The sequence below is a fragment of the Delphinapterus leucas genome, chromosome 5, assembly GCF_059928025.1.
Source record: "Delphinapterus leucas isolate spDelLeu-1000000601 "Yukka" chromosome 5, BTC_Dleu_Yukka2, whole genome shotgun sequence".
NCBI lineage: Eukaryota > Metazoa > Chordata > Mammalia > Artiodactyla > Monodontidae > Delphinapterus > Delphinapterus leucas.
In genome coordinates this window covers 86,265,832-86,292,670 of record NC_143133.1, presented here as the reverse complement: position 1 = coordinate 86,292,670, position 26,839 = coordinate 86,265,832, and the positions used below count along the sequence as shown (strand labels likewise).

Here is a 26,839-nt window from a genome sequence, read left to right as displayed (position 1 = left end):
GGAAAAGAAGGAAAAGAGGCTTCCAGTGATAGGAGGTTCCAACATCACTTCTCACACAGATCAACAGAGATCATTAAAGATTTCTTACTGTAGAAAAATCCCTTTAAAAATTTAGGGAATTAGGTTGTATAAATTATGGTTAATTGATAAAGTAGAACACAATTTAGACATTAAAATTGTTTAAGCAAAATAATGACAGGAGAAAATACTTATGGTATAGAGTTAAGTGGAAAAAGCATGTTACATAACAGTATATATTACTGCAGAATAAGCTCAACTCTGAAAAAAATACATAAAATATGCACAGAAAAACGTGACTAGAAAGTATTTATCAAAGGGTGAAGGTTAGTAACATATGAATGGTGGGATTTGAGTTACTAATTTTCTTTCTTATAATTTTTTGCATTAAAAATTTTTTCTATCTTCTTCTACTTTAAAAAGCAAAGTCGTGGGCTTCCCTGGTGGCGCAGTGGTTGAGAGTCCACCTGCCGATGCAGGGGACACGGGTTTGTGCCCTGGTCTGGGAAGATCCCACATGCCGCAGAGCAGCTAGGCCCGTGAGCCATGGCCGTTGAGCCTGCGCATCTGGAGCCTGTGCTCCGCAATGGGAGAGGCCACAAAAGTGGGAGGCCCACATACCGCAAAAAAAAAAAAAAAAAAAAATGCAGCGAAGTCGTAATAATCAGCTGGTGACTGGCTAAAAGTCTCATTGTTTGATAAACTGCACCAGCTCCAAAAATAGTGGATATTTTTATAGTCTTGGTATAATAATGTGTTTTACTTTTTAAATGGAAACATGTATACATATTCAAAGTAAGCAGAATAACTTGTGTAATATTTTGGAGTCTAGCATACACATATACAAATATACTCACACACCCTCCATATCAGAGTCTTGTTCAGTTTTTCTTTATTCATGACAAAAGGGGACCATTAACATTTAATTTTTGAGAATTCCAGAAGTATTGTATTTTTAATGAATAATCACTTATTATTTGATATATGGTGACATGAGGCACCATGTGGGGTTGTTCCTAAATTAACAGAATCAGCAACCAAGCCTCAGTTGAGAACAGGGGTGAGTATCCACACTCCTAGTTTCATGGGTGAGTATCCACACTCTTAGTTTCGGGGGTGAGTATCCACATCAGGTGTCGGGACTGGCCACATCGTTGAGCATCATACACCTTTTGATTGTTCATAGATCTTCCCCCTGCCAGAGATACTGTGGAATGGGTTAGGAGTAAAGATCAGGAATGGAATCCTGGTTTTCAGTAACGATAAAGTCATTTGGACTGATTCTTCCTGCTCAAGACAAGTAAAAACTGAATGACACACAAAAATTTTAAAACCATCAAAGAGTTAATCAGATAGTGTAGAATTACTAGGCTAAGATCCAGGAGGGGATGGAAATCTAGAGAGGACAGTCCAGCATTTAGGGCCATTTTTGCGCTGATTCTAGTTGCCAATCTAGAAGAGTTTGTTTAATAGTCTGGCCAGCCTGAAGGGACAGCAGTCAGAGTCCAGGGCCCACCAAAGGTGGGAGCCCTGGACCTGCCATTGATTAGGGACCAGTAGGGGTGAAACAGAAGTAAGTCAGCTGCCCTCGAGGGACTGCTGCCTGCCTTTCTGTTATTTGGAGGGCCCAGAAAAATCTCAAACTCTAAAACTGGATTAGGATGATCCAGGTTGTTATTTCCCTGGGCTCCTGGCAGAAACAAAGAAAAATACCCTCTGGCACTAATTGTTTCTACAAAAATTTTTAGCAACAAAGTTCGACATATTATCAAAGATAACCTGATTCAATAGGAGGCAAGATCCTATGGGAAGAATGAGAGGAAAAACAGAAAATAGAAAGCAACGGATGGGGAATCGAGATAATTAGAATTATACCTTGCTTTGATAAAACTAAGACTACATTCAAAGAGATAAAAGCAAGCCTTGAAATCTTTGACAGGCAACAGGAAACTATATAATATGGTGTAGCCGATTTCAAAAAGAGCCAAATATAAATTCTGGAACTGAAAATGTCAATGAACACAATTAAGAGAACCAATGGAGGGGTTTAACAGCATGTTAGATACATTTGGATAAAGAGCTCATGAATTCATAGGTCCAAAGCTTAGAATGTAGGGTGAAAGTAAACATCCTTAGCAATATATATTGACATCCAGGAGGTTGAATTCAAAATATTGAGGATGCTATCTGTAGCATGAATCTGTCCACAACACCAGTGGAATTCACCTGGAATGGTAGTGGGAGGGCAGTGTGTTTATCTGCACAGAAAGCGCTCTCATATGTGCTATCTTCCTTCTATGATTTCTAGTCTATGACTTCTCAATTATATTCTCAGTTACATAGGGACACAAATAAAATGGCAGGATCTTTGGGTCCTAAAAATATTTGATAGATTCTGTAAGGGACATAAGTACAATACTTGTTGAGATGTTCTTATATGTAATGTCTTCTTGCAGTTTAAAGGAAGTTTAATTCAAATTAGCTGTTCTTTTAAATTTTATTCTGAAGTGAATAATTGTTGCAATTATTTGTCCTACGTGTTGGTCTAAGATCCGTCATGACCCATTTTGTATTGGGTATATGGTAACGTGTTTTAGTTTAACAAATTTAAAGTTTTAACTATATTAATAATTAAAAGTTCAACTTGTGTTTGCTTAGTCCCCTTGAGTTTCTTGAATGTGGCTTCTTACATCTTAGATCTTATATCTTACATCTGCTGGTCAGGTCTGCCAATATTTTACTGGAGGATGGACCTGCATTTTTATGGCCCTTTAGTGTGACTTCGTTTCCTGGCCTGCCGAGGCCTTCTTACCCAAGGAATACTTAGACAGTTGAAAGAGTTATAGAATTTGGTTTCCTTCTTTCCACGTCACTCCCATGGTATTATAAGGCATCAGTCACTTATATATTGATACTTGGCTCATACACTCTCTGATTTTCCTTAAATGTTGTCCTTAATCACCCTTCCTCCTGAATACTTGGGTTCTTACTTGGATTTATGTATAGTTATCATATGTGAGACGTAATTTGTTTTTAGAAGTATCTTGTCCCACAAAAGGGACACTTGCTGCTTTTTCTTTGACTCTAGCTGGTTCATTACTTGTAGTTTTCTTTCTCAGGGCCATTAGGGGGTGGTATTTTCTATCTCTTAGTCATTTCTAGCAAACCATATCAATTTGCAAACATTGTGGGCTAATATTTTAAAATACTAACCAGTAATTTTTTGGGTATTTTTAAAAAATTAATAGACTTTAAAAAATCAGTTTTAGGGCTTCCCTGGTGGTGCAGAGGTTGAGAGTCTGCCTGCCAATGCAGGGGACATGGGTTCGTGCCCCAGTCCGGGAAGATCCCACATGTCGCGGAGCGGCTGGGCCCGTGAGCCATGGCTGCTGAGCTTGCGCATCTGGAGCCTGTGCTCTGCAAAAGGAGATACCACAACAGTGAGAGGCCCGTGTACCGCAAAAAAAAAAAAAAATCAGTTTTAGGTTTACAGAAAAATTGAGCAGAAAGTACAGAGAGTTCCCTTTTATCCCCTTTTCGTCTCCTGCACAGTTAATCTTATTGTTAACAGCTTGCATTAGTGTGGTACGTTTGTCACAATTGATGATCCAATAATGACACATTTTTATTAAGTAAATCCCATAGTTTACATTAGGGTTCACTCTTTATGTTGTATATTATGTGGGTTTTACAAATGTGTAATGATGTGTACCTACCATCTCAGTATCATACACAATAGTTTCATTGCCCTAAAAATCCTCTGTGCTTCACCTGTCCATCCCTCCCTTCTCCCAAAACTCTGGCAGCCACTGATCATTTTACTGTCTCCACAGTTTTGCCTTTTCCAAAATGCCATCCAGCTGGAATCATACAGTGTGTATCTAGCAGATTGGCTTCTTTTGCTTAGTAATATGCATTTAAGATTACTTTATGACTTTCTGTGGCTTGCTAGCAGAATAATATTCCACTGTATGTTGTACCACAGTTTGTTTATCCATTGAGATATTGAAAGACATCTTGTTTGCTTCCAAGTTTGGCAATTATGACTAAAGTTGCTATAAACATTTTTATGCAGATTCTTGTGTGAACCTAAGTTTTCAACTCATTTGGGTAAGTACTAAGGAGTGCAATCCTGGATTACGTGGCTAAGAGTATTTTAAGTTTCGTAAGAAACTGCCAAACTGTCTTCCAAAGTAGCTGTACCATTTTGCATTTCTACCAGCAATGGATGAGAGTTCCCGTTGCTCCACATCCTTACCTGCATTTGGTTTTACCAGTGTGTGAATTTTAACCTTTCTAATAGATATTCAGTTGTATCTCATTGTTTATGAATTTACAATATCATGCTGACATATGATGTTGAAAATTGTTTTCCCATATTCCAAATAATTGCCATCTGTATGGGTTTTTTTTTTTTGGTGTCTATTCAGATTTCTTGCCCATTCAAAAAATTGGGTTGCTTGTTTTCTTATTGTTGAATTTTATGAGTTCTTTGTATATTTTGGATACCAGTCCTTTATCAGATATATGTTTTGCTAAGATTTTCTCCCAGTCTATGGCTTTTTATAAATTCTCTTACCCCTATCTTTGGCAGAGCAGAAAAATTTAACTTTAACTTACCATTTTTTCTTTCATGGAGAGTACTTTTGATATTGTATCTAAAGAGTCATCTCCAAATCTAAGGTCATGTAGATATTCTTTCTGTATATTCTAGGGATCTTTATTTTTGCATTTTACATTTAGGTCTATGAGCCATTTTGAGTTAATTTTTGTGAAAGGTCAATGTCTAGATTCTCTTCTTTCTCTTCATCTTACAATGATTTTATATTATTTTATGATCTGGTCTTTTCTCTAACACTATTGATTAAATTTGATTTTTATTTTTGGTAATTTAGAAAAGTTTCTTTCAACTTTATAACTTGTTATGGAAACCCATGTTCAAACTCCATCTCCACCAAATGCTAGCACCTGAGTGACCTTGGAGATGTTACTTATACCAAGCTTTAGATTTTCCTGTTGTTAAAATAGGGGTGTTACTTTTAACCCTGTGGCTCTTCCATTATATTTAGACATGCACTATCCAGTATGGTAACCACTAGCCAAATGTGGCTATTAAGCACTTGAAATGTGGCTAGTAGTTTAAATTGAGATGCAAATTGAAACACACATCTAGTTCCAAAGATTTAGTAACCAAAAAAGAAAAAAAAAAGTAATTAATTTATTTATTTTTGGCTGCATTGGGTCTTTCTCTAGTTGTGGTGAGTGGGGGCTACTCTTCGTTGCAGTGTGTGGGCTTCTCTTTGCTGTTGCTTCTCTTGTTGCAGAGCACAGGCTCTAGGCACGCAGGCTTCAGTAGTTGTAGCATGCAGGCTCAATAGTTGTGGCACATGGGCTTAGTTGCTCCACGGCATGTAGGATCTTCCCGGACCAGGGCTTGAACCCATGTCCCTTGCATTGGCAGGTGAATTCTTGACCTCTGCACCACCAGGGAAGCCCCAAGATCATAAATTGTTTGTATTATATGTATGTCCAGGGTATAATATTATATATATTATATGGTTAAATAAAATATATTATTAAAATTAACTTCACCTACTTCTTTTTACCTTTTCATGTGGCTACTAGAACATTTTAAGTTACATATGTGATTCATGTTGTATTTCTATTGGACGGCATTTCTCTCTAGAGTTTGGTATCCATTACCTTACCAAGAGTAAGTTAGAGTTGTATTTTCCAAAAATATTTTGCACTTCTTACATAGAATGCTCTCAGTATATATTATTTCCCTTTGCTTTGTACTCTAAGCAGAACTTGTCGCCTAGAACATGGGAGGTGTTATTATGAAATTTTTGCTTTACAATAAGGACATAAATAGGATTATTTCAAAAATAACACAAAATACAGAGGAAGAAAGGGCAAATACAACTGAGTAAAAGTGGTGAGGCAGAGACAGATTAATTATAAAGCCAATAAAGTTTAAGTTTAAGCTGCAGGGACTTTCACTCACACAGGCTCCTTCTCGAGTCCTGAGAGTGTGTGTTTGTGGGATCTTATATTTGTAACTCTTGAAAATGTAAGATATTTTAATCACAACCAGTGAAGACCTCTGTTTCTCTCCATGTTGACTTTTCTTTTATCATACTTTGCGTCAATGACATTGGGGTTATCACAGGCATTTTCAAGATCTGCCTCAGAAAGGTTGAATTGGGGAGATATTGAATTTGGTTTTAGTGGGCTATATGTATGTGGCTTGTGAATAAGTTGCCACTTTAGAAATGGCTTCAGGAATACTCCTACCCCCTACTGTCTCAAAGTTTCAGTGTTGGGACACCAAAGTGAAAGGCGAAAGTTGGCCTTGCCACATGAACTTGTCTTGTGGTGCTTGGCAGCAGAAGTATGAGTAATGAAAGAGAAAAAAGGTCTGTAATGTTTGAAGCCAGAAACTAGTCTGTGTAAAATTCTACCAGACTGTAAAATTGGAAGCAGAATTTTCAGTTTTCACTGATGCCTCCTTTAAAGGGAAGATGTTTTCTGCCAGGAATATATTTGATATTGCAGCACATACAATTATACATTTACTATAGCTTTTTTCTTTTTTGGTGGTAATTGAATAAATTTGATTTTATCAGAGTTACTGTGTGTGTAGGGCACAGACTAGCAGTACAATAAGCAACGAGAATGTCTGTGTGTAAAGTCACACACATGTGGTAGATCACTATGCCATTTTCAATATATAATCAGGGAGAGGATTAAAAAATGTGACTGCAACATCATTCAAAGTTATTCTCAAAATTTGGTGAGGATTCTTGGGGGTCACTGAGATCTTGTTTTTTTTTTTTTTTTTGCAAAGTTTGGTAAAATTTTGGTGACTGCATATACTCCTGGAAACATGACCACACTCAAGATACAGATGTTTCCATCTCCATAAAAACTTTACCTGAGCAACCATTGTGTCGATCCTTCCACCGACCCTTGCCCCAGGTGGCCACTGATCTGTTTTCTGTCACTATAACTTCGCATTTTCTAAAATTCCATGTAAATGGACCTGAGATTCTTTTGATAGGTCAGTGAGATAAAACTATTTTCATAATAATATAAAGATTTCATTTTCCTTTGTCATTCTCATTCTATGAAGAATATACAGTAGAATTTTCCAGCAGCTACATATGTGATATTGTGACAGATGAAGATTGAATGCAGAAGCAGATAAGAGAATCCTAACATCTTCTATTAAGTCAGACATGAGAGTTCAAAGATAAAACCATTCTTCTCACTAAATTTTGTTAATTAAATTGAGCATTCTCGTCAAATTAAAGAAGTTATTTTTAATTTTAAAAGGATGCTATTTGTATTGACGTGTAGTTTATGTGTTATTGATATTTTAAAATGAATTAGTAACTAAACATTTAATGTTTTGTAGTTTTAATTTCTACCATCAAAAATGTTTTCAGGGCTTCCCTGGTGGTGCAATTGTTGGGAGTCCGCCTGCCAATGCGGGGGATATGGGTTCTTGCCCCGGTCTGAGAAGATCCCACATGTCGCGGAGTGGCTGGGCCCGTGAGCCATGGCCCCTGAGCCTGCGCGTCCGGAGCCTATGCTCCGCAATGGGAGAGGCCACAACAGTGCGAGGCCCGCGTACCTCATTAAAACAAAAAATGTTTTCAATGATCAAATTCCTATTCCAGTAGGTCCTCATTTAATTTCATTAAAAGCTAAGAATAAGAAACTACCTGAGTTGTAAAAGGCCATTAAAAGGCCATTGTCATTCTCAACAACAGCACCAGTATTTGAAATTCTTTGTTTGTTTTGTGTCCTGGGGGTTTTCTATGACATAACACTTTTCCACAGTGAGATCAGTGACAGATGAGATATAGGTCTTTTTTCTGTAATGTGAGAAAAAAGTGACTACGAAAGGAGAGGAAGAAATGTAGTACATGTTCTCAGACAGATCTATCTTAGGAAAGTCCATATGTGGGATGTAAATGTTGAAACTGAGCCCTTAAATCCATCTGTGTGCCTTTAGCCTTGGGAAGTTTTCAGATTCCCCCAAGTGTAGCATACCCAGGAAGACACCTGATCTCGATGGCTTAGCTGGCAATTATATACCTGCACTAATAATTAAAATATATTGAGGAAGACCAGGGAGAAGATGTGGGGCTGGAAGGACAGGTAATTTTAATTGGTTTGAAGGATATTGAAAGTAAACAAAATGAATTTCTACAGTGGTTTGGAGTTTACAGAGCACTTTCATGTATTACCTGTTTTGATCATCTTGTTAAACTTGTGGGGTATCTATAACAGGTTTTTGCCCCCATTTTACAGATAAGAAAAATGAGGCTCAGAGAGAATGCTTTTTGATAGAGGGCTACCTAGGAAATCTTTTGATTAGCACTTTTAATTAGTATCACATGACATTAATGGCAAAGTATTTTTTGAAAATTAAATCCTAATTTACTCTTATTTGGCTATAAAAATCTTAACAATTCATAATATGTTATTCAGCTCTGCAAATTTGAAACACTGTGGCTAATAAATCTTTAACCACTAGTAAAATTTTAACCACCTGAAAAACATAACATGGAATATATTGTGTGGGTATATATTTAGGTTTTTTCCATACTGATGGGGCTGACTCAAATATAATGAGGAATGTTATTAAACCTATTCATATCTTTCCTATGTGGGACCTCTACTGTAGTTTATAGTAATCCCTCCAACTCCCTCCCACTCTGAATGAACTGCAGTGGTCTGGGTTATAAATTTAAATCAGATTAAATTCTACCTTTTAGGCTTGCAGAGCAAGAGTCTCAACTTTAGTGGATACTTTTAAAATTTTTATTTTATTTATTTTTTTATATTGAAGTATAATTAATTTACAATGTTGTGTTAGTTTCATGTGTATAAAAGTGATTCAGTTATATATATATGTGTGTATATATACATTCTTTTTCAGATTCTTTTCCATTATAGGTTATTACAAGATATTGAGTATAGTTCCCTGTGCTATATTGTAGGTCCTTGTTGTTTATTTTATATAAAGTAGTGTGTATATATTAATTCCACACTCTTAATTTATCTACCCCCCATTACCCCCTTTGTTAACCATAAGTTTGTATTCTACGTCTGTGAATCTATTTCTGTTTTGTAAATAAGTTCATTTGTATCATTTTTTAAGATTCCACATATAGGTGATATCATATGATATTTGTCTTTCTCTGACTTACTTCACTTCATATGATAATCTCCAGGTCCATCCATGTTGCTGCAAATAGCATTATTTCATTTTTTTATGGCTGAGTAATATTCCATTGTATATATATACCACATCTTCTTTATCCATTCATCTGTCGATGTACATTTGGGTTGTTTCCATGTCTTGGCTATTGTAAATATTGCTGCAGTGAATGTTGGGGTACATGTACCTTTTCAGATTATAGTTTTCTCTGGATATATGCCCAGGACTGGGATTGCTGTATCATATGGTAGTTCTATTTTTGGATTTTTAAGGAACATCCATACTGTTCTCTATAGTGGTTATACCAATTCACCTCCCACCAACAGTGTAGGAGGGCTCCCTTTTCTTCACGCCCTCTCCAGGGTTTATTGTTTGTAGACTTTTTGATGATGGCCATTCTGACCTGTGTGAGGTGACACCTCATTATAGTTTTGATTTGCATTTCTCTAATAATTAGCAATGTTGAGCATCTTTTAATGTGCTTTTTGGCCACCTGCATGTCTTCTTTGGACAAATGTCTATTTAGATATTTTGCCCATTTTTTTGATTGGGTTGTTTGTTTTTTTGATATAGAGCTGTGTGAGCTGTTTGAATATTTTGGAGATTAACTCCTTGTGGGTCGCTTCATTTGCAAATATTTTCTCTCATTCTGTGGATTTTCTTTTCGTTTTGTTTATGGTTTCCTTTGTACAAAAGTTTTAAAGTTTAATTAGGTCTCATTTGTTTATTTTTGTTTTTATTTTCATTATTCTAGGAGGTGGATCCAAAAAGATATTGCTGCAATTTATGTCAAAGAGTGTTCTGCCTATGTTTTCCTCTAAGAGTTTTATAGTATCCAGTCTTACATTTAGGTCTTTAATCCATCCATTTTGTGTTTATTTTTGTATATGGTGTTAGAGAATGTTCTAATTTCATTCTTTTACATGTAGCTGTCCAGTTTTCCCAGCACCACTTATTGAAGGACTTGTCTTTCTCCATTGTATATTCTTGTCTCTTTTGTCATAGATTAATTGACCATAGGTTCATGGGTTGATTTCTGGGCTTTCTATCCTGTTCCATTGATCTGTATGTCTGTTTTTGTGCCAGTACCATGCTGTTTTGATTACTGTAGCTTTGTAGTATAGTCTGAAGTCAGGGAACGTGATTCCTCAAGCTCTTTAGCAGGTATTTTATCAGTTTCATTTCTTACTCAGGCATACCAAATTAATGATTAAATGCCATAATCACTAGCTCTGTGTATAAGCAACTTGAGGACAGACAATATGAATTATAATTCTTGACTTCCACTGCATATTTTAGATGCATATGTAATTTGCTTTTAATTTGAATATTAAAAATTAAATTTGTGGCTCTTATGGGATAGAGTGGGTCATAAGGTAGTTGTGAGGAAATTAGAACTCTTCTTACACAGCTGGATGTCCACTCCCATGACTGCAGCATTGTCTGCTTCCAAAGAAAGTCTAGACCAAGAGTACCATCTAAGTATCCTGAAGTAATGGAGTTTCTGAAATTGTCCAACTTGCTTTCACCCGCAAAGAAGAAAAAGAGTCAGTTTCAAAATACATTTTAATATACATATCTTCTGGGTCTAAGGTGGCATAATGTTATATTTTAAAGATAAATTTATCCATTTAATTAGTATTCTTTTTCAGAAGTCAGTATTCTCCAGGAAGTGTATATCTTCTGAAATTTCAAGAAAAAATTTTTAGGTAAACTAAGAATTAATTTCTTCTGATACTCTCCAGTATGTCTCAGTCTATTCCATAATATGATCAATGAAAAAGATTCTTATGTATCACCACATTTGAGGTGGCTTAGTTGAAAAAATTTGAGACAGCTTACTAAATTCCTGGAAGAAAAAGACACTTTTTAAATGTAGGTAAAGGCATATTGAATTCAAACATTTTTTACTTGAGATCAAAATTTATTTGGAGCAAGAGTATCAATAGCAAACCATTCTTTTGTCCATTTGGATATTTGGAACATGTGGGTCTGGACATCCTCACAGGTTAAATGATTATCTCTGTTGGTACTAGAAGAGCTGATTTTTGCAACATTTCTTAAGTCCCATGTGAGGGGAGTGGCACATGGGTTCATGCACTGCAGTAGCTCTAGTCTATTGCTAGTGGCAGCTTGCAACCTTCTGAAACCTCAGACCTTCCTTATGTTAGGCAGGTTCTGAGGCTCATCCATGCTTAGTGAGTGGAAAAGAGTATCTTGATTGATTAACTGTGTCCTGTGTGTGTTTGAAGGGTGCGGGGGGGGATGGGAAATGGAGAACACTGTCTGTTTCCAAATATTTCCAGCTCCGACCTAACATGGAAAGTAAATTATGCCAGCAATTAAATGTCTTCTTTCTGGATAGATCCAATAGGGTTGGTAGCCCAGTAAAAATACTCCCTCACATTGCTGGAATCAAATGTGAGTGAGTAAGGGGGCTCCCTGATATTACTGGGATCTGTATTTGTCAAGGCAAGACAAAGAACTCCTCTCTCACTCTGCAGATGACTTTCACGTCCCTGGGGCACTTTCCTGGCTTGGAGAACTTACCTTTTGGTGACCCTGTGGTGGTTTCCTCAGTGGTGTGTATGCCCCTTTGGATGCCTACGGGGTGGTCTCTGCAAAGTCGTCATCTGTGCCACTGGTATTTGGGAAGGGGCCCTCTGAGGTTCCCCGGATGGCAGGATTTGCTCCTGCTTGTCCTGCAGGAAGGATTCCATTCTGGACCTCTGGAGTAGCCTGACTGGTGGGCAGGATGGCTCCGGGAAACAAGGGATGGAAGATAAATCCTGTTAAGATTTGGGGGGTCACTGGCTGGAATGAGAGAAGGAAATAGAAAACAAAGTCAAAGGAACACATTTAAAAGGTGGTCAACCAGCTTTTTCTTCCTTGAGGGCAGCAAGTTTGGGTAGGATTTACAGATGGAGAGGGTAGAGTCAGAAAAAACAGTAAAGATCGAGCGTTCCTCAGAGGAAATGCCTCCCTCTCCCAAGCCAAGCCTGATGCTGTTTTCATTACTGGGATTCCTTGCTGTGCTCCATTTCCTCAGAAAGGGAAAGCCAGAATCAAGCCAGTCACAGGAAGAGGAATAATGCATCATTTGTTCATATCAGGTGTATCTGGAGGTAGAACTAAGGGAGAAAATCCATACAATTACAGGGGGCTGCATTTCTGTTATTGACCTAAAGCATCGTCTCTCCTTTGCCCATATTTCTTTTTAGAGTAATTTAAGAGACTAAAAATTAATGGAAAAATTAGTTCAAGTAGATTAATCAATTCTTATCTCATGCTTTTCACCCCTTCAAGTTTCTTTTGATGTATTTTTCAAAGGCATTGGAATATTCAGTAAGAAACGTTTCTTTTGGCAATTCAGCCACTGGTGTATTCCTTGAGGTTACTCAGTGGATCTTCTCTCTTTTGGACAGTCAGTGATTTGCCCACTGGTAATGAATGTTGTTGCTACTTACACTTGTTGTTGTTGTTTTTCCCCGGGAATAAATTACTGTGAAAAGTTCTTCCTAAGAAGTAATAATTTGAAATCAGCTGGTTTTGGAGAGAGTTCAGGCAAGAACCAGTTCTCTGGGACCTCTCAGTTCTGACAGCATTCTCACAGAATAAAAAGCATTGAGAATTCAAAATTAAGATATAGGTCCGTTTCTTTGAGTGTGGATCTCAATTGTTAGTTTGCATAAGCACCATCTGGAAGGCAGAAATACGCATTTTTAACCAGCTCTCCAAGTTGTCCTGGTTTGATGGTCCAGGACTGATGTTTGGAAAACACTGTCTTAGATTTATGAGGTATTGGAACCAGAATTAGACTTATGCTGAGTGAGAGATAGGAGTAGAGTACAGAAAATTTCAAATTGGGAGTTGGGACTTTCATACATATGAAATAAAGAAAGTGGCTTCCCTTGTGGCGCAGTGGTTAAGAACCTGCCTGCCAATGCAGGGGACACAGGTTCAAGCTCTGGTCCAGGAAGATCCCACATGCTGCGGAGAAACTAAGCCCGTGCACCACAACTACTGAGCTTGCGCTCTAGAGTCCTCAAGCCACAACTACTGAGCCCACGTGCCACAACTACTGAAGCCCGTGTGCCTGGAGCCCATGCGCTGCAGCAACAGAAGCCACCACAATGAGAAGCCCACGCATCGCAACAAAGAGTAGCCCCCACTCGCCATAACTAGAGAAAGCCTGTGCAGCAATGAAGACCCAATGCAGCTAAATAAATAAATAAATAAATAAAATAAAGGTGAGTGGTGCCCATCATTAAAAAATAAGGCAAAAATAATAGACTATAAATTACCAGTGCACTATATATACTAAGGGTAAATATTTGTTCATAAAACGTGTGTGTGTGTGTGTGTTAGTTACATAAAAAATATAGCCCTTACTGTGAGTTTCACCAAGAAAAGAAAAAAAAAGAAAAAGAAAACCATTTTTCTATCCACTAGTATAGTGGATAGAAAAATGGTTTTCAATCTGGATTTACTTTTATTTTTTTGACCTTCGGACCTAATTTGCTTAAGCTTTCCAAGCCTCAGTTTCTTTTTATATAAAGTTGGTATCTCTACTCTACTTTGTAATCTGGTGAGGATTAAAGGCAACACATGTAAAAAAATCTACTAAGGTGCCTGTTTTATAGAATCGGGTCAATAACTGGTTGATATGGGTATTCATGTATCAGTGTTGGCAAAACAGCCCTGTTACTTGATTTTATTTATGGACAGTCTAGCCCTGTTACTTGATTTTATTTATGGACAGCAAACCCCTACCTTTTTAATAATAGAGTTTTAAAAACTATCTTCCCAGATATTGCCTCAACTCTTTACTTCAGTGTCATGTTTAGATACCATATTAATTCAAATATTTTTTCTCTGAAAATGACTTATACGGAAATGCATAGAAATGCCTAGTAATGGTACTATGAGTTTTATTTAGGGTCAGCCCTCTAGTTATTCATATGTATAGAGAAGAGTTCATTCATCGCCATAAGATGCTAGAAAAATAATAAATTTTTCTATAAACCTTAAACATCTAAGTCAAAAAATTAATCCTTCCTGCGCTAAATATCAATATGTATATTATTCTAAATCTGCATGCATTTCAGTAACTTACAATCCTACATTTTAATCAATACAAAGTTTAAAACTATGAATTGGCTTTCTGGATAGAACTGAATCTGACATCAATATGTGGAAAAGAAAAGCTAAGTCAAACTAATGGGGATAAGTAGCTGGAGAAGGATGATGAAATCCCCAGCTAGACAAAAGCTAACCTAATGTGAAGACCTATAAAAGTGTTCAGTTTATGATAGTATGCACCAGATTTAGGGGTTGTGGTCAAAAGTGGCTATATGACGATAGAAAACAGCATTGTGGTAGCAGTGAAAGGAATTTGAAATACTAGTAATTAATTTTTCTTTTTACCAATTCCTCTGAGCTTAGGATAGCACCCTAAAAAGAAAATAACACAAGTTATTAGACAGATTTTTAATATATTTGAAGCAAGGTTTAATATATTTGAGGCAATATATATATTATATATATTATAATAACTTAAAATAGTTATAAATATTATAAAGAGATATGTATTTATTTTCAACAATAATTTAAACTGCCTTTGTGATTTGTATCACAAAACTCAAGTTAGCACATGACATTGAACTACTAACGTTTATTATTTGAGTGATGGGAGGTCTTCTGCATTACAGAAGTTACATGTTTTCTATAATTAGGTAATAGATGCACATGAGGGGAGACTTGGAAGATGCAGAAAGCAATAAAAAAAATTCCGTCATGCAGAATGTGATATTTTTTCTTGCAGATGTTTTTCAAACATTTCTTTTTTACATACTAGAAGTCATGTAATTTTTACAATGTGTCTTACCTTTTCTTTTAATACTACGCAGCAATCATTTAACCACATTACCAACAAATTTTAATAAATATAATTTTGAATAGTCACAAAGTATTTGCTTTTATGTTGTACAGTTTACGTAATAATTTTCCTTTTGTTTAAATGTAGGTTGCACCTAATATTCTTCTCTACCATAAAATTATTTTGATGAATTTATTTGTAAATAAACCTTAGCTGTATTTCAGATTATTTCCTTGGAATATGTTCCCATATGTGGAATTAAGATTTAATATGAATTTTATACTTGATTCTGCTTTTAGAAGTAAAAGCTGCCATCTGATGTTCATATTTGATCTTGGGTCTTGGTAATTTTATCAGTGATCTCAAGAATTACCTTTCACAAAGGAAAATAGAGAGGAAAGTGTGTCATTTTTAGGGAAAAGATATATAGTTAATAAATAAATTTGAGATAAAAATCCCCCAAATCATTAATTATTAGATCAGCCCATTAATTTAATATTTTCTTAAGAGTGTGGTTTAAAGGATTGACTGGTTGCTTCATCTGTGACATTTACTAACTGTGTGATTGTAAATAAATAACTAACTGTAAGTATTGCCAGTTACTCATCTTCACATTAGAAATAAAAATATTGTCTATAAAAGATTGTTTTGAAAATTAGATGAGATAGTACATAATAAATAAAAAGTACTAGAACAGTGCCTGGCACATAGTAAGTGCTCAATAATTATTCTTGTTATTATCAGTGTCCATACAGTGCAAAGTAAATAGGAAACTTGGCAACTATCTGGTGAATTGAGATAGGATGAAATATTTCACACTAAGATGATTTAAAATAAAAATCATTTTACAAAATAATCCTACCTGGGCTCCAAGGTGTGCTACAATAACTGGTAACACCTGAAAAAAGAGTGAAAGACGTAGGAAAAAATATACTAAAAGGTAAGTTCTGGTAGTGATATAAATATTGAGACTTTTAAAAAGCATACAATATTTACTGAATAGATATTTGTTTAATGTATCATCTATGATCATATATATGGACTCACAGAGCAGGATGGGAATTGGAACTCATCCAGTTTGTAAAAAGAAGATTAGACCCAGAGATTTAGAAACCAGTCCAAAGCAGCACATGTAAAAGGTAGAAATTAGTAAATTGGATGAACAAAAAATAACTTTGATTTCAAGCTATCCCCAAACCTAAAATTATTCCAAGCAATCGTGTTGATAAAATCCATGTGTTTCTTTTATATGACATCTCAGAAGATACATTAAAACATGTAATGGATACTTTAAAATATCAAGATTTCTTGAAGCATGTGTACTTAGTCTCATAATGGTTGCCTGGATATTTTGATATTAAAATAGAACACTGGAAGGAAATTTTGGCTGATATTGTTCAACAACGCTCATCCTAACAGAGTTCTTAGAGCTAAGTGAGAAATACCACACTGGTCACGGAGAACTGCGTACATGTTATGGATTTGTAGTTGGAAAGATCTGGGTAAGGTGTTGGTGTGCTCTAGCACTCTAAGAACTAACCATGGGGTTTGTCAGAAAGAACTAGGGTTTTAAGGTTTATTTTTATTTCTATAGAATCTCATAGAGTGTCACAAAAGTTATCAAAATGGGACTTTTAATATTCCAGACCTAAAAGATTTGAAAGTCTTATAAAAAGACTCTTAACTTTATTATTTCTCAAGAAGTTTGTACAGTAGCACCTATAATGCCAAAAGGTAAAAAGTACACACATTTAAGAAAAAGCCTTACTCTCTGTCAGATCCCTGGCTACTGACCAAAAGCAACTCATCTTCAGGGTGGCAATGGAAAAGTGGATTGAAGGGAAGGGACACAGGATTTGGGAGAAAACAAAATTGAAATTTCTTCTTTAAAGGCAAATTGGAAGGAACAGAAAGATACAAAAGGAAACCACAAATGTCTAAGTAAAAAACGTAAGAATTAAGTAATGTAGCACCAATGTAACAAGGAGAAAAAGTGTTAGTTTTTGACAGAGATACTGTTTGAAATAATAATAGCTAACACGTATTGAATGAGTACCATGTATAGATACTGTTCTAAATGTTTTATGTAGATTTACTCATTTAATCCTAACAGCTCTAGTGGTAGATTCTAATTAATCTCTATTCTATATGATGAAGAAAGTGAGTCACAGAGGGTTAGGTAACTTGGCCACGTAGGTAGTAAGTGGAGAGCTGGGATTTGACCAGAAGTTTTGGGGTTCTAGAGTTCACTCTTAGCCACTCTGGCCTGCCTTAGATAAAAGAACGCTGTGGGCAGCTGCCCAGGTTTCTGGCAGGGATGTAAGGTCCACTACATAGGGAGAGATAGGGTCGGAGGGACTGGGGCTGCGCAGGAGAAGGCATGTGTGGGGACCCTTGGTGGTGGCATAGCCTAGAGACATCGAAGAATCCCCACAGAGAACGAGGATTGATTTATATTATTGCATGTTGGGGAGCGTGCAATGTCGAACCGTCTCTACTGAATCTTTAGTAACATCTACAGTGCCCACTTATGCCTTTGACTCTGGTGGATATATTCTTTGGTGGATATGAAAATGTACTAAGCCTGACTTCCAGGTTAGAGCAGGCCAGCAATTGAAACTGAACCTGGGCAATTGGCAGATGGATTACACCAGGGTCATGTAGTAAAGAGATTCTCATTTTATTTGCTACTCTCTCTAGTCTTTTTCTGAGGATCACTTTTATTATTAAGATATAAATAAGCAGCAAATACTTTGAGTGAAGGCTCTAATATATCTGTAAGGAATAAGTAATGACTGATAGACAGGCATACACATCAATATTAAAAAAAGAAATGTAAAAATTAGTTATGTTACATATTTTTACAAACATGAATAAATGAAGAAGTATAGAGTTTCTTGTGTTGTTATTTTGGACAAAAGGCACAGAAAAAAGTATTAGTTGCATATGATATAGAATTTAAATTGAGCAGCTTAAATTAATTTTGTCAATTAAACTCAGCTTTGATTATAATTACTAATTAATATAAGCTTGCTACTATAATTTGGATGTGTCCATAGTGGTAGGAAGATGGTTAAGGTATAGTCATGCTTCATTATTTGGGAATGTGTATTAAAAGTCTTACAGTTCTGAATATCTTTGGACCCACAAATTCTATTCCTAAGAACTGGTCTTAAAGAAATAATCACTGAAGTGGTCAAAGACTTAGTCAAAGGATGTTCACTGTAGAATTGTTTATAGCAGCAAAAATTTTGGAAAAAACCCCAATTTTTGCAATATGATGGAATACTAGCAATCATTAAAAACAATGTTATAAGTGATTCACAATGTTATAAGTGAATATTCAAAATATAGGAAAGACTATTCAAAATGTATTAAGTGAAAAAACTAGATTATAGAGCATCAGATATCGTAAGAACATATTGTCTTTAAAAAGTGTACTTATATGAATAGAAAAAGAGTGGAAGGATATAACCTAGAATGTTGACAGTGTTTAATTCTGGCTGGTAGGCTTATGGGTAAATTTTATTTTTTCTTTTTCATTATCTGTGTTTTCTAAATTCTCTATAGTTAACATATACTATGTATGTAATAATCAAGAAAGCTTCTACAAAAAATTAGACCATTACGTGGGAATGATAGGGGCTGAGGTCATGTGTTAGGGAGAATTAGTTAACAGTAACCAATTTAGTCATAAAGGGATCATTATATATTTCTCTAGAGTAATTTAACTAGAGAAGTTCCAAGAAGACAAAATTTGGACTTTGCAGTTAAAATGCAAACACTTTGGAAAGAGGTGATGTCCTAAGTATGTCATTTATATCTTCATGTGAGGGTTTTTTTGGGGGTTTTCCTGAAAGCAAATAATGATGGCAGGAGAGAATGAACAAGAGAACACTTGGGGACTCGAGAGGAGTCATGAAAAAAGCACACAAAAAGGATGAGATTAGATTTGCTGGAAATAAGCTTTATCCATCTCTTATTTTTTCTTTGGAATGATTTTGGTCACCCAGAAGGTCTTCAATAGAAACAGAGCAAGCTGGAGAAGAATCCTGATACCTCTCAATCCCCCCGTTTATTCTTTACTTCTCGATCTTCCCCAACTCTTCACATTTCCTGTTACCTATTACAAATGTATTCTAGAGAGGTTATGGGGCAGCATGCTGTTTTCTGGGTGTGTTCTCATGGGATTTCAGCAAGAACCAAATTCTCAAAGACTGCTTTAAATTTAGTAGGACATCCCTCTGCAAATTATCAGGGTAGAACTTTAAAGAACCTTGAAAATATTCTTTCTTCCCCTTTAGGCTTTCACCTGAGGGAAAATGCTCCCCATTTTTAAACTTAGTAGGTCTTTGAACTCACTTGTGGTTGCAGCTGCTGCTGTACCTTCAATCCCCCCAGGGTCAGTGGGAGGGTCTGGGTACCAGGTGCCATCCCTGCAGCAGGATTTAGCTGTAGAGCAACGAGGAAGATTTTCATTGTGTTCTTTCAGTTCAAACATCCAGGACCCGAATTCATATTTAATAAATGTAAAAGGGAGGATTTGCTATGCAAATATATAGTACACTACACTGCATTTGGAATTAGATATAGAAATGAAGTTCAAAGACTTGTTTAGTCTACTAGTACAACAATCAAGTCCAGGACTAATTTTCTCATATTAAGTTTTTCTTTGGCATTTAACCCATTCTCCTGAGGATTATTTAAGTGATTCTATATTTGCCTTCCCTTTTTGGCTGTAACAGCAAGGGTTCCTGGAATTTTTCTGATGACTTTCTTATGAAGGACTGAGTTCCTTCATAGGTATCCCCATGAAAATTGTGAGGCTCAGAATAAAGTATCTAGTCTGAATATGGTCTAGTACTATATTTAAGTCAGACCAGTGAAAAAAATCCATTTTAAGCAGGAAAGAAACATTATTTTATCCCCCAAACAGATTAAACTATACAGATATTCTATGAAAAGAATGTAGATATTTCTACCCCTTCTTGTTTGCTCTTGTTTTTGGGGCAATGAGAGTAGTCATAGTGTTTGTGTGTGTATGTGTATGTTGTATGGGCCATGAGGAAGATGTGTCAGAGGAATGGGGAGGGGAGCTCGGAGAGGAGGTGAGAAGAACTAAAGACTTAAGAATTAGATTAATTCCTTTAGAGATTCTCTTGCTAAGAAAATTTTCTAATGATGTATTGAATAGCATTCAACTCTCTTTGACTTTCCTCTGTCACTACAATAAATATGTGTGCATGTGTACATCTATGGATACACACACACACACACATACCCTCCACATTAGGTATTATTTTTATTTAACAATGGATATTAAAATGATAAAAAAGAGTACTTACCAGTTGCAGGTCTGACCCCAGTGTGAGCATCTGTGTCAATGGAATTAGACTTAAAGAAGGGAAGACCTGCAGGGCATTGAAATTGATGTGTGAGACAAGAGGTTGTCTGGTTTTACAGTGCTGTCAGTGGAGGATATCCTCAAGTAACCTATACTCCAGTCACAGGTGGATTTACCACGAAGGTAAAGCTTCAGGGCCTCTCACTAACATTGCCCCCTTCCGTGGCCCTAGGAGGCACTCTAGCAATGTGTCAAGTTTAAGGTATTTATCAGCTTAAAAATATGTAATTTACTCTTATTTCTTATCTAATTATAAATTATTCACTTTAGTAACTAATTTTACATATCTAACTTTGTATTATTTTTCAAAGAAGGTCCCCAGAGCTTCTAGTTCCTTAAGGAGGGAGGTCAGCTACTGACATGAGTATTGTATAATGTCCATAGACCAAAAAGAGAACTTTAGACTGGTATTATTGTACTATTTCACAAAGTCTAGATGTAGGTAAGGAGAGGTCCTATTGAACAGAGGAAGGGTGGGAAGAAGGGGGTGGGTAGCCAGGAGACCATGCAGTTTTCATATGTACTTAAATATGTTTCAAAGACAGATTTTACAGTAACACATCAGCTCATCAGCAACAATGAAATTTAAGAAAACCACGAGGAAATCTGCAATTATTTTTATAGATTACTTCTTAATCCCTGCTAGTTCTGGCAAATCCCATACATGATTAAGTCACAGTACTTCAAGGGCATAGATGACCAAGCTGTTTCAATAGGTGTAGCTATTGCTTTTCAGAGTTTACTAGATTTGGTTGCTAAACCAAATTATTATTCAGACAAAAAGAAAAAGAATGAAGATGTGTTGTTTTCTTGCTCAAAGTTTTGAAAACAAGTATTTTCTTGTTTTTATTTTCCCCCAAATAAAGCTTTTCTCTCTGTTGCTCAGTCATGAGACTTTGGCTGAATCTTGATTTTAAATCCACTAGTCTTAACATGTTTCCTTTGCTGATCTCTAAATGTTCCCCATTGTAGGACTCTTACCTGATTTGGCTGCTGTTGGTTTAGCAGTGTTGCCTGACCTGGAACGAGCTTTGTTGGAGGAACTACCAAAGCAGGGTTGAGCTGCATCTGTGATAACAAATTTTTGCAGAAGCAGGGATGTGTTTGAGGTTTTGCATCCATTTATTTCCAGGAGGTAACAAGTTGACCCAAATGCAAAAACATCTGTCTTTAGTCTCTGTGTGTTTTGGAGCAGTTTTAACTCCGTGGAACATTTTGTGCATGACAGGAGATGGAATTGTGGAGCAGAAAAGTGCCAGGTCAGGAGGGGTGCTCTGGGGAGGGACAGAGGGTGAAGTTAGGCACATGGATTTCTGGAGGTAGTTCCTAGGTTCCCATTTCTTTTCTGAAAGTGCTTTCCTCCTTTTCCAGGACATGAAATATATAGTCCACACCTTAGCTCTATACACATTTGCTTTTTCCCAAAGCTTGAAGGTAAGCTGCCATGATTTCTACTGCATTTTCACAAAGCTTCCTAATTTTACCTCGTGCCTGACAAGTCACTTCCTGTAATGGAAATTCTGTCCCCTTCCTGGCCAGGGTATTTTCCTAGTGTATTAAGAATAACTGAAATTTAGGGGTAAAAATCTCCTTGAATCCATATGATCTAGTTGTATTGTTTTATAGAAGAGGGAAGTGAGAAGCAGTGTCACCTGCCAAGATGATATTTTGAGTTGCAGAGCCTGAACTAGGATCCCTGCAAGTGCTTTTGGTCCTTGAAGAAATGAATCCTTCTATTTGTTTTTCTTTGTATTCCATCTGCATTCAGGTGGAAGCTCTCTGGCCAGGTTGACTCTGGTTGGCATTTGCTCCTGGCTGCATCCCCAAGGGCAGTGTGCTGTGGGCCCCCCAGCACTGCATTAACCCTTGGATCACTTGGATATATCCTGGAGCTACCAATGACTCTTGATTTCACTTTGGTCTTTTCTCTCAGTTGTAAGAGGTAAGATTGGTACTATCTGTCCTTAGGAGTCCCTTTAAGCCTTAAGATTATGTAAATATAAATTCTGCAAATGTGTTTTCATCCACTACAATCCACTGTCAGCATGGCAGTCAGAGGGATCCTTTTAAAACAACAGTCTGGTGTGTTTACGTCTTTGTTCAATCCGTGGCTTGACTTCTTTTTCAGCCAGGGACAATACAATGGCCTAAAATGCCCTCAGGCCCTGGGGCCCCAGTGCCTCTCTGACCTTAAATCCTACCTGATTTTCTCTTGTTCACTCTCCTACTGTTATTTAGGCTCCTTGCTGTCTCTGGGACACTCAAGTCTGCTTCTTGCCTCAGAGCCTCATCTTCACCTGTTCCCTCTGTCTGGAATGCTTTTTCCCCCATCGTTGGCTCACTTTCTCACCAGCTTCATGTTGTTGCTCGAGCTCACCTTCTTTTTGAGGCCTAGCCTGACTATTCTTCTGAGTATGCAACCTGTCCCATCTCCAGTGTGTACCCTATTCCCAAACTTTTGATTTACTGAAAGCAATTGCTAGGCTGCTTTAAGTGTTCGATTCATTTTATATACCTTTATGATAATTCAATAAATTCATGTACAAATCATTTTTGAAAACCTTGTCTATGTGTCCTGAGTTTTATTTAATAAATACCAATACTATACCTAATAGACATTTTAATGTTTCTTCCCACATTCCCTGCACCACTGTTTCTAACTGCGCTCCCAATCTGCATTAACCTGCACAGCACTCCTCAGTCTGCTTTGAATGATAGCTGTGCTCCAGGAAAGTTTTATTTGTCTTGAGTCTTTACAAATTTTATAGTAATTTAAATTCACTAGAGACACCTTATTTAGAAGAACCTTTTGACAACCTTCTTCGGTGAAGCGCAAAATCCATGTTTTACAAAGAATTTAACTTCCTAATTTACCTTGTTTAAACATCACATTTTTGTAGACAACTTCTTTAAAGGACAAATGTATATTTGTTTTTGTTTTTGTTTTTGCGGTACGCAGGCCTCTCACTGTTGTGGCCTCTCCCGTTGTGGAGCACAGGCTCCGGACATGCAGGCTCAGCGGCCATGGCTCACGGACCTAGCCGCTCCATGGCATGTGGGATCTTCCTGGACCAGGGCACGAACCCGTGTCCCCTGCATAGGCAGGGGAACTCTCAACCACTGCACCACCAGGGAAGCCCGACAAATGTATATTTGCAATGAAATAAGAAGGAGGTTTGTTATTCATGTTTTGTTCCTTCCCCTTCCCCCAAGATCACCCTGTTTAGGTCCTTCATAGAACTAATCATGGTTATAATTTATAATTTAACATTAAAAATATTTTTTTGTATCTATAGCCCTTGTAAACACCACAAAGGATCATGCCTTTTTTTCTTACCATTGTGTCTTCAGGAACTAGCACAATATATGGTATACAGAGAGTTTTCAGTAAATATTTGCTGATTGTATGGATGAGTAAGGAAGTGTTAAGTGAGCTTGAGGCCTAACTGAGAATTGTTTCTTTTTGTTCTGCTAATTCACAGTAAATATTAAAAATTTTTTTCTTATTGTCCACACTGAAGCATCTCAAACAAAGGGAAAGTCACTTAGAGACCCAAACCACCCATATTATGTCTATAAAATATTGAAGGACAGTTGGAATACACGTTTGAATACTAGTGCTCTTTTTTGTTCAAAAAACTGTTATATATGAACAGGTTTTGTGATGAAATGTTCTAAGTAAAAAATATTGACTGCTTTCTAATATTCCCTTACTATTGCATGATTTGGTAGACATTTTAGAGTTTATACAATCTAGATGTTTCATGCTTCCAATTAGAAAAATCAGAATGTTTTAGTTTACATCTTTGGTCATGAGAAAATAATTAGTTGGCAAGAAAATCTTAACTTCTTTTTGGAAGTAGAATCATTATCCACTTTGAGCAGACATAATCTAAAGCATTCCTTTTTCTCCTAATTTCTACCCTATTTCTCTGCCAAAAATAATCAAAATCAATTTATTATTCAAAATAAATCAAATAATCAATAATTTATTATTCAAAAATAAATCAAAATAATAATAAAAATTAATTTATTATAAAATTAGTCCACTCAATCCACGATAGATTGGATGTATTTTAACAATGTAAGTACATTGAAATATGCAGTAATACTTCATTAGTTTATCATCTTTCAACTTTGAAAATAAAAACAGGAAACTAAAGGAATGGGTCACGGAGCAGTTTTAGCAGAGGGCAAGTAGAGAGAGGGGTGCAGCTCAGGCTGGTTGGTTCATAAAATATACATTTTGCACTTACTGGTAATGACAGAGTTGATCCTAGAAGACAAAACAGGAGAATCCTGGCCTTCATGTTCAAATTACTACCTGAAACAACAAAATAGTGTTATTCTTTCACACTATTTTTTTCTTTTTGAGACAAGGTGGTACTTGAAAAAAAAGAATGCTCTATTTGAAACATGGTCATTTCTGTTACCTTTTTCTTCACTAGGCAAAATGTACAGGTGAGACAATGTGCAAAGTCCAGTTGATTTCTCTAGTTTCTATGATGAAAAATTTTACCCTTTCATGAGCTGTGAGTTTGTAGTAGGAATTTAAATTTGACTCCAGGAGGCTGGCAACTGAGGGACCAATGAGGACTTAGCTGTCTGTGAAATCATTTGGTTTCTTTCATTTCCCAACACTTCATTAGGTGAGTTATTAGTGGCAGACATCATATTACCCAATGTCTACCATTTGAATAGAGGGTATTTCAGGAAGATATACCTTGTGTAATTAAAAAAAGTTCAGACAATGAAAAATTACAATCCTTCTTCACCTCCATCTCCTTCCCAAACGGCTTCCCAGACATCCCTAGTTTATCATGTATACATGATAAATCAAACATCAAAATATAACTGTGTATGTTAAAAAATAAGACCTATTATGTTTATTGCTCTGAAATTTACTTTTTTACTTAACAAATAATGGATGACCATATATGTCAGTACAGATTTAATTTCATGTATTTAATGACTACATTATATTACATTTCCTTTTGATGGAAATTTAATCCATTCCCATTTTAATTTGTAATTATAAAAGTGGTACAATGAACATCCTTATAAATTTTTTTAACACACGTGGGAGTATTTCTGTAGATATTATTCCTAGAAGTACTGTAGTAAAGGATATGTATGTTTTAAGTTTCAATAAGTATGGCCAAATTTCCTTCCAGAAAAGTTGAATGGTGTACTTTATTTTAAATGGGGAAAAATCTACTTTAATCTAAGCAAAATGCAGGGATCCACTGAGGTTTCTTTCACAGAAAGAACAATGAGGTGCTCACCATAGGTTTTCAGGTCCCCAGGCTTCCCCTGGAGTTTTTGAGATATGCCTCTTCTCTAACGATTTATATATGGATGGAGGTGGGGTCTGTTCAACAAATTTTGAGTCCAATCAAAGATAAATCTGTGTCATGCTAGGATTTCACATGGAAGACCATCTTAGTTCCTATTTTTTGTTGGCCATTCTGTGCTGAACAGGGATCGAACATGTGCCCCCTGCAGTGGAAGGGTGGAGTGTTAACCACTGCACCACAGGGAAGTCCCATCGAAGGCCATCTTAGATTTGGCTAGTTTTAGGGGACAGAATGTCTGTCTGAGATGATGAGTTGTTCCCAAAACCTTTTCTGTAATTATTCATTACACAATCAACTTTTGTTATTGTCTGGTAAGAATGGGAGAAACACAAAGGGTAACCCGTATATGCTTGGTAAATGTAATCCTAGGAGTATTCACAGGTACGAAGGGGAGCGTGGTTAATTTTGTTGGGGACAGACAGCAGAGAAACCCAGTAGAGGAGGTGACCTTTGAACTAGGTTTTGAAGAATAAAAATAATCCATTCATTAAGAATGCAAGGAGAGTGGAACAAGTGTTTACATATGAAGGAGAGATGTTATTGTTGCTTATCACTGGAACCAAATGAGGTGAGGCTAGCAGTGAAAGGTTGGAGAGATACCTAATTTTAATCACCTGTAGTATTTTTGATTGTTTGCTTCTATTATTTATTTTGGCTCTTGATCAGACATTATCTCACACAGCTCCTTCATTATTTCCTGACTGTATGTTTCTCTTGAAATAGATGGAGAGTTCCTGGGGCCTTGTCTTATATTTCTTTAGTGTCTTCTATATTAATAACTTTGTAGAGCAGCAGATGGTCACTGCATGTTGATGGATAAATGGTAGAGGTATATACTCTAGGGAGTTGGAGCAAGGTAGAGTTCAGAGAAGAGATGAGACTTTTAGTGGATTTGAAGGATATATATGATTGATGGGACAGAGAATAGCCTGGTAAAGAAGGTGAAA

At 36.4% G+C, this 26,839-nt stretch overlaps 1 protein-coding gene across 1 annotated transcript; it reads right to left on the bottom strand.

Moving 5' to 3' along the window:
- Positions 1-1,100: 1,100 nt before the first annotated feature.
- AMTN (amelotin) lies at positions 1,101-25,318 on the bottom strand. Its single transcript, XM_022599547.2, is given in 9 exon segments — positions 1,101-1,225; positions 11,804-11,860; positions 11,863-12,067; positions 14,681-14,707; positions 15,994-16,029; positions 19,494-19,583; positions 20,477-20,542; positions 21,517-21,603; positions 24,792-25,318. Coding segments are annotated over 9 exon segments (747 nt in total). The 5' UTR covers positions 24,846-25,318.
- Positions 25,319-26,839: the final 1,521 nt, after the last annotated feature.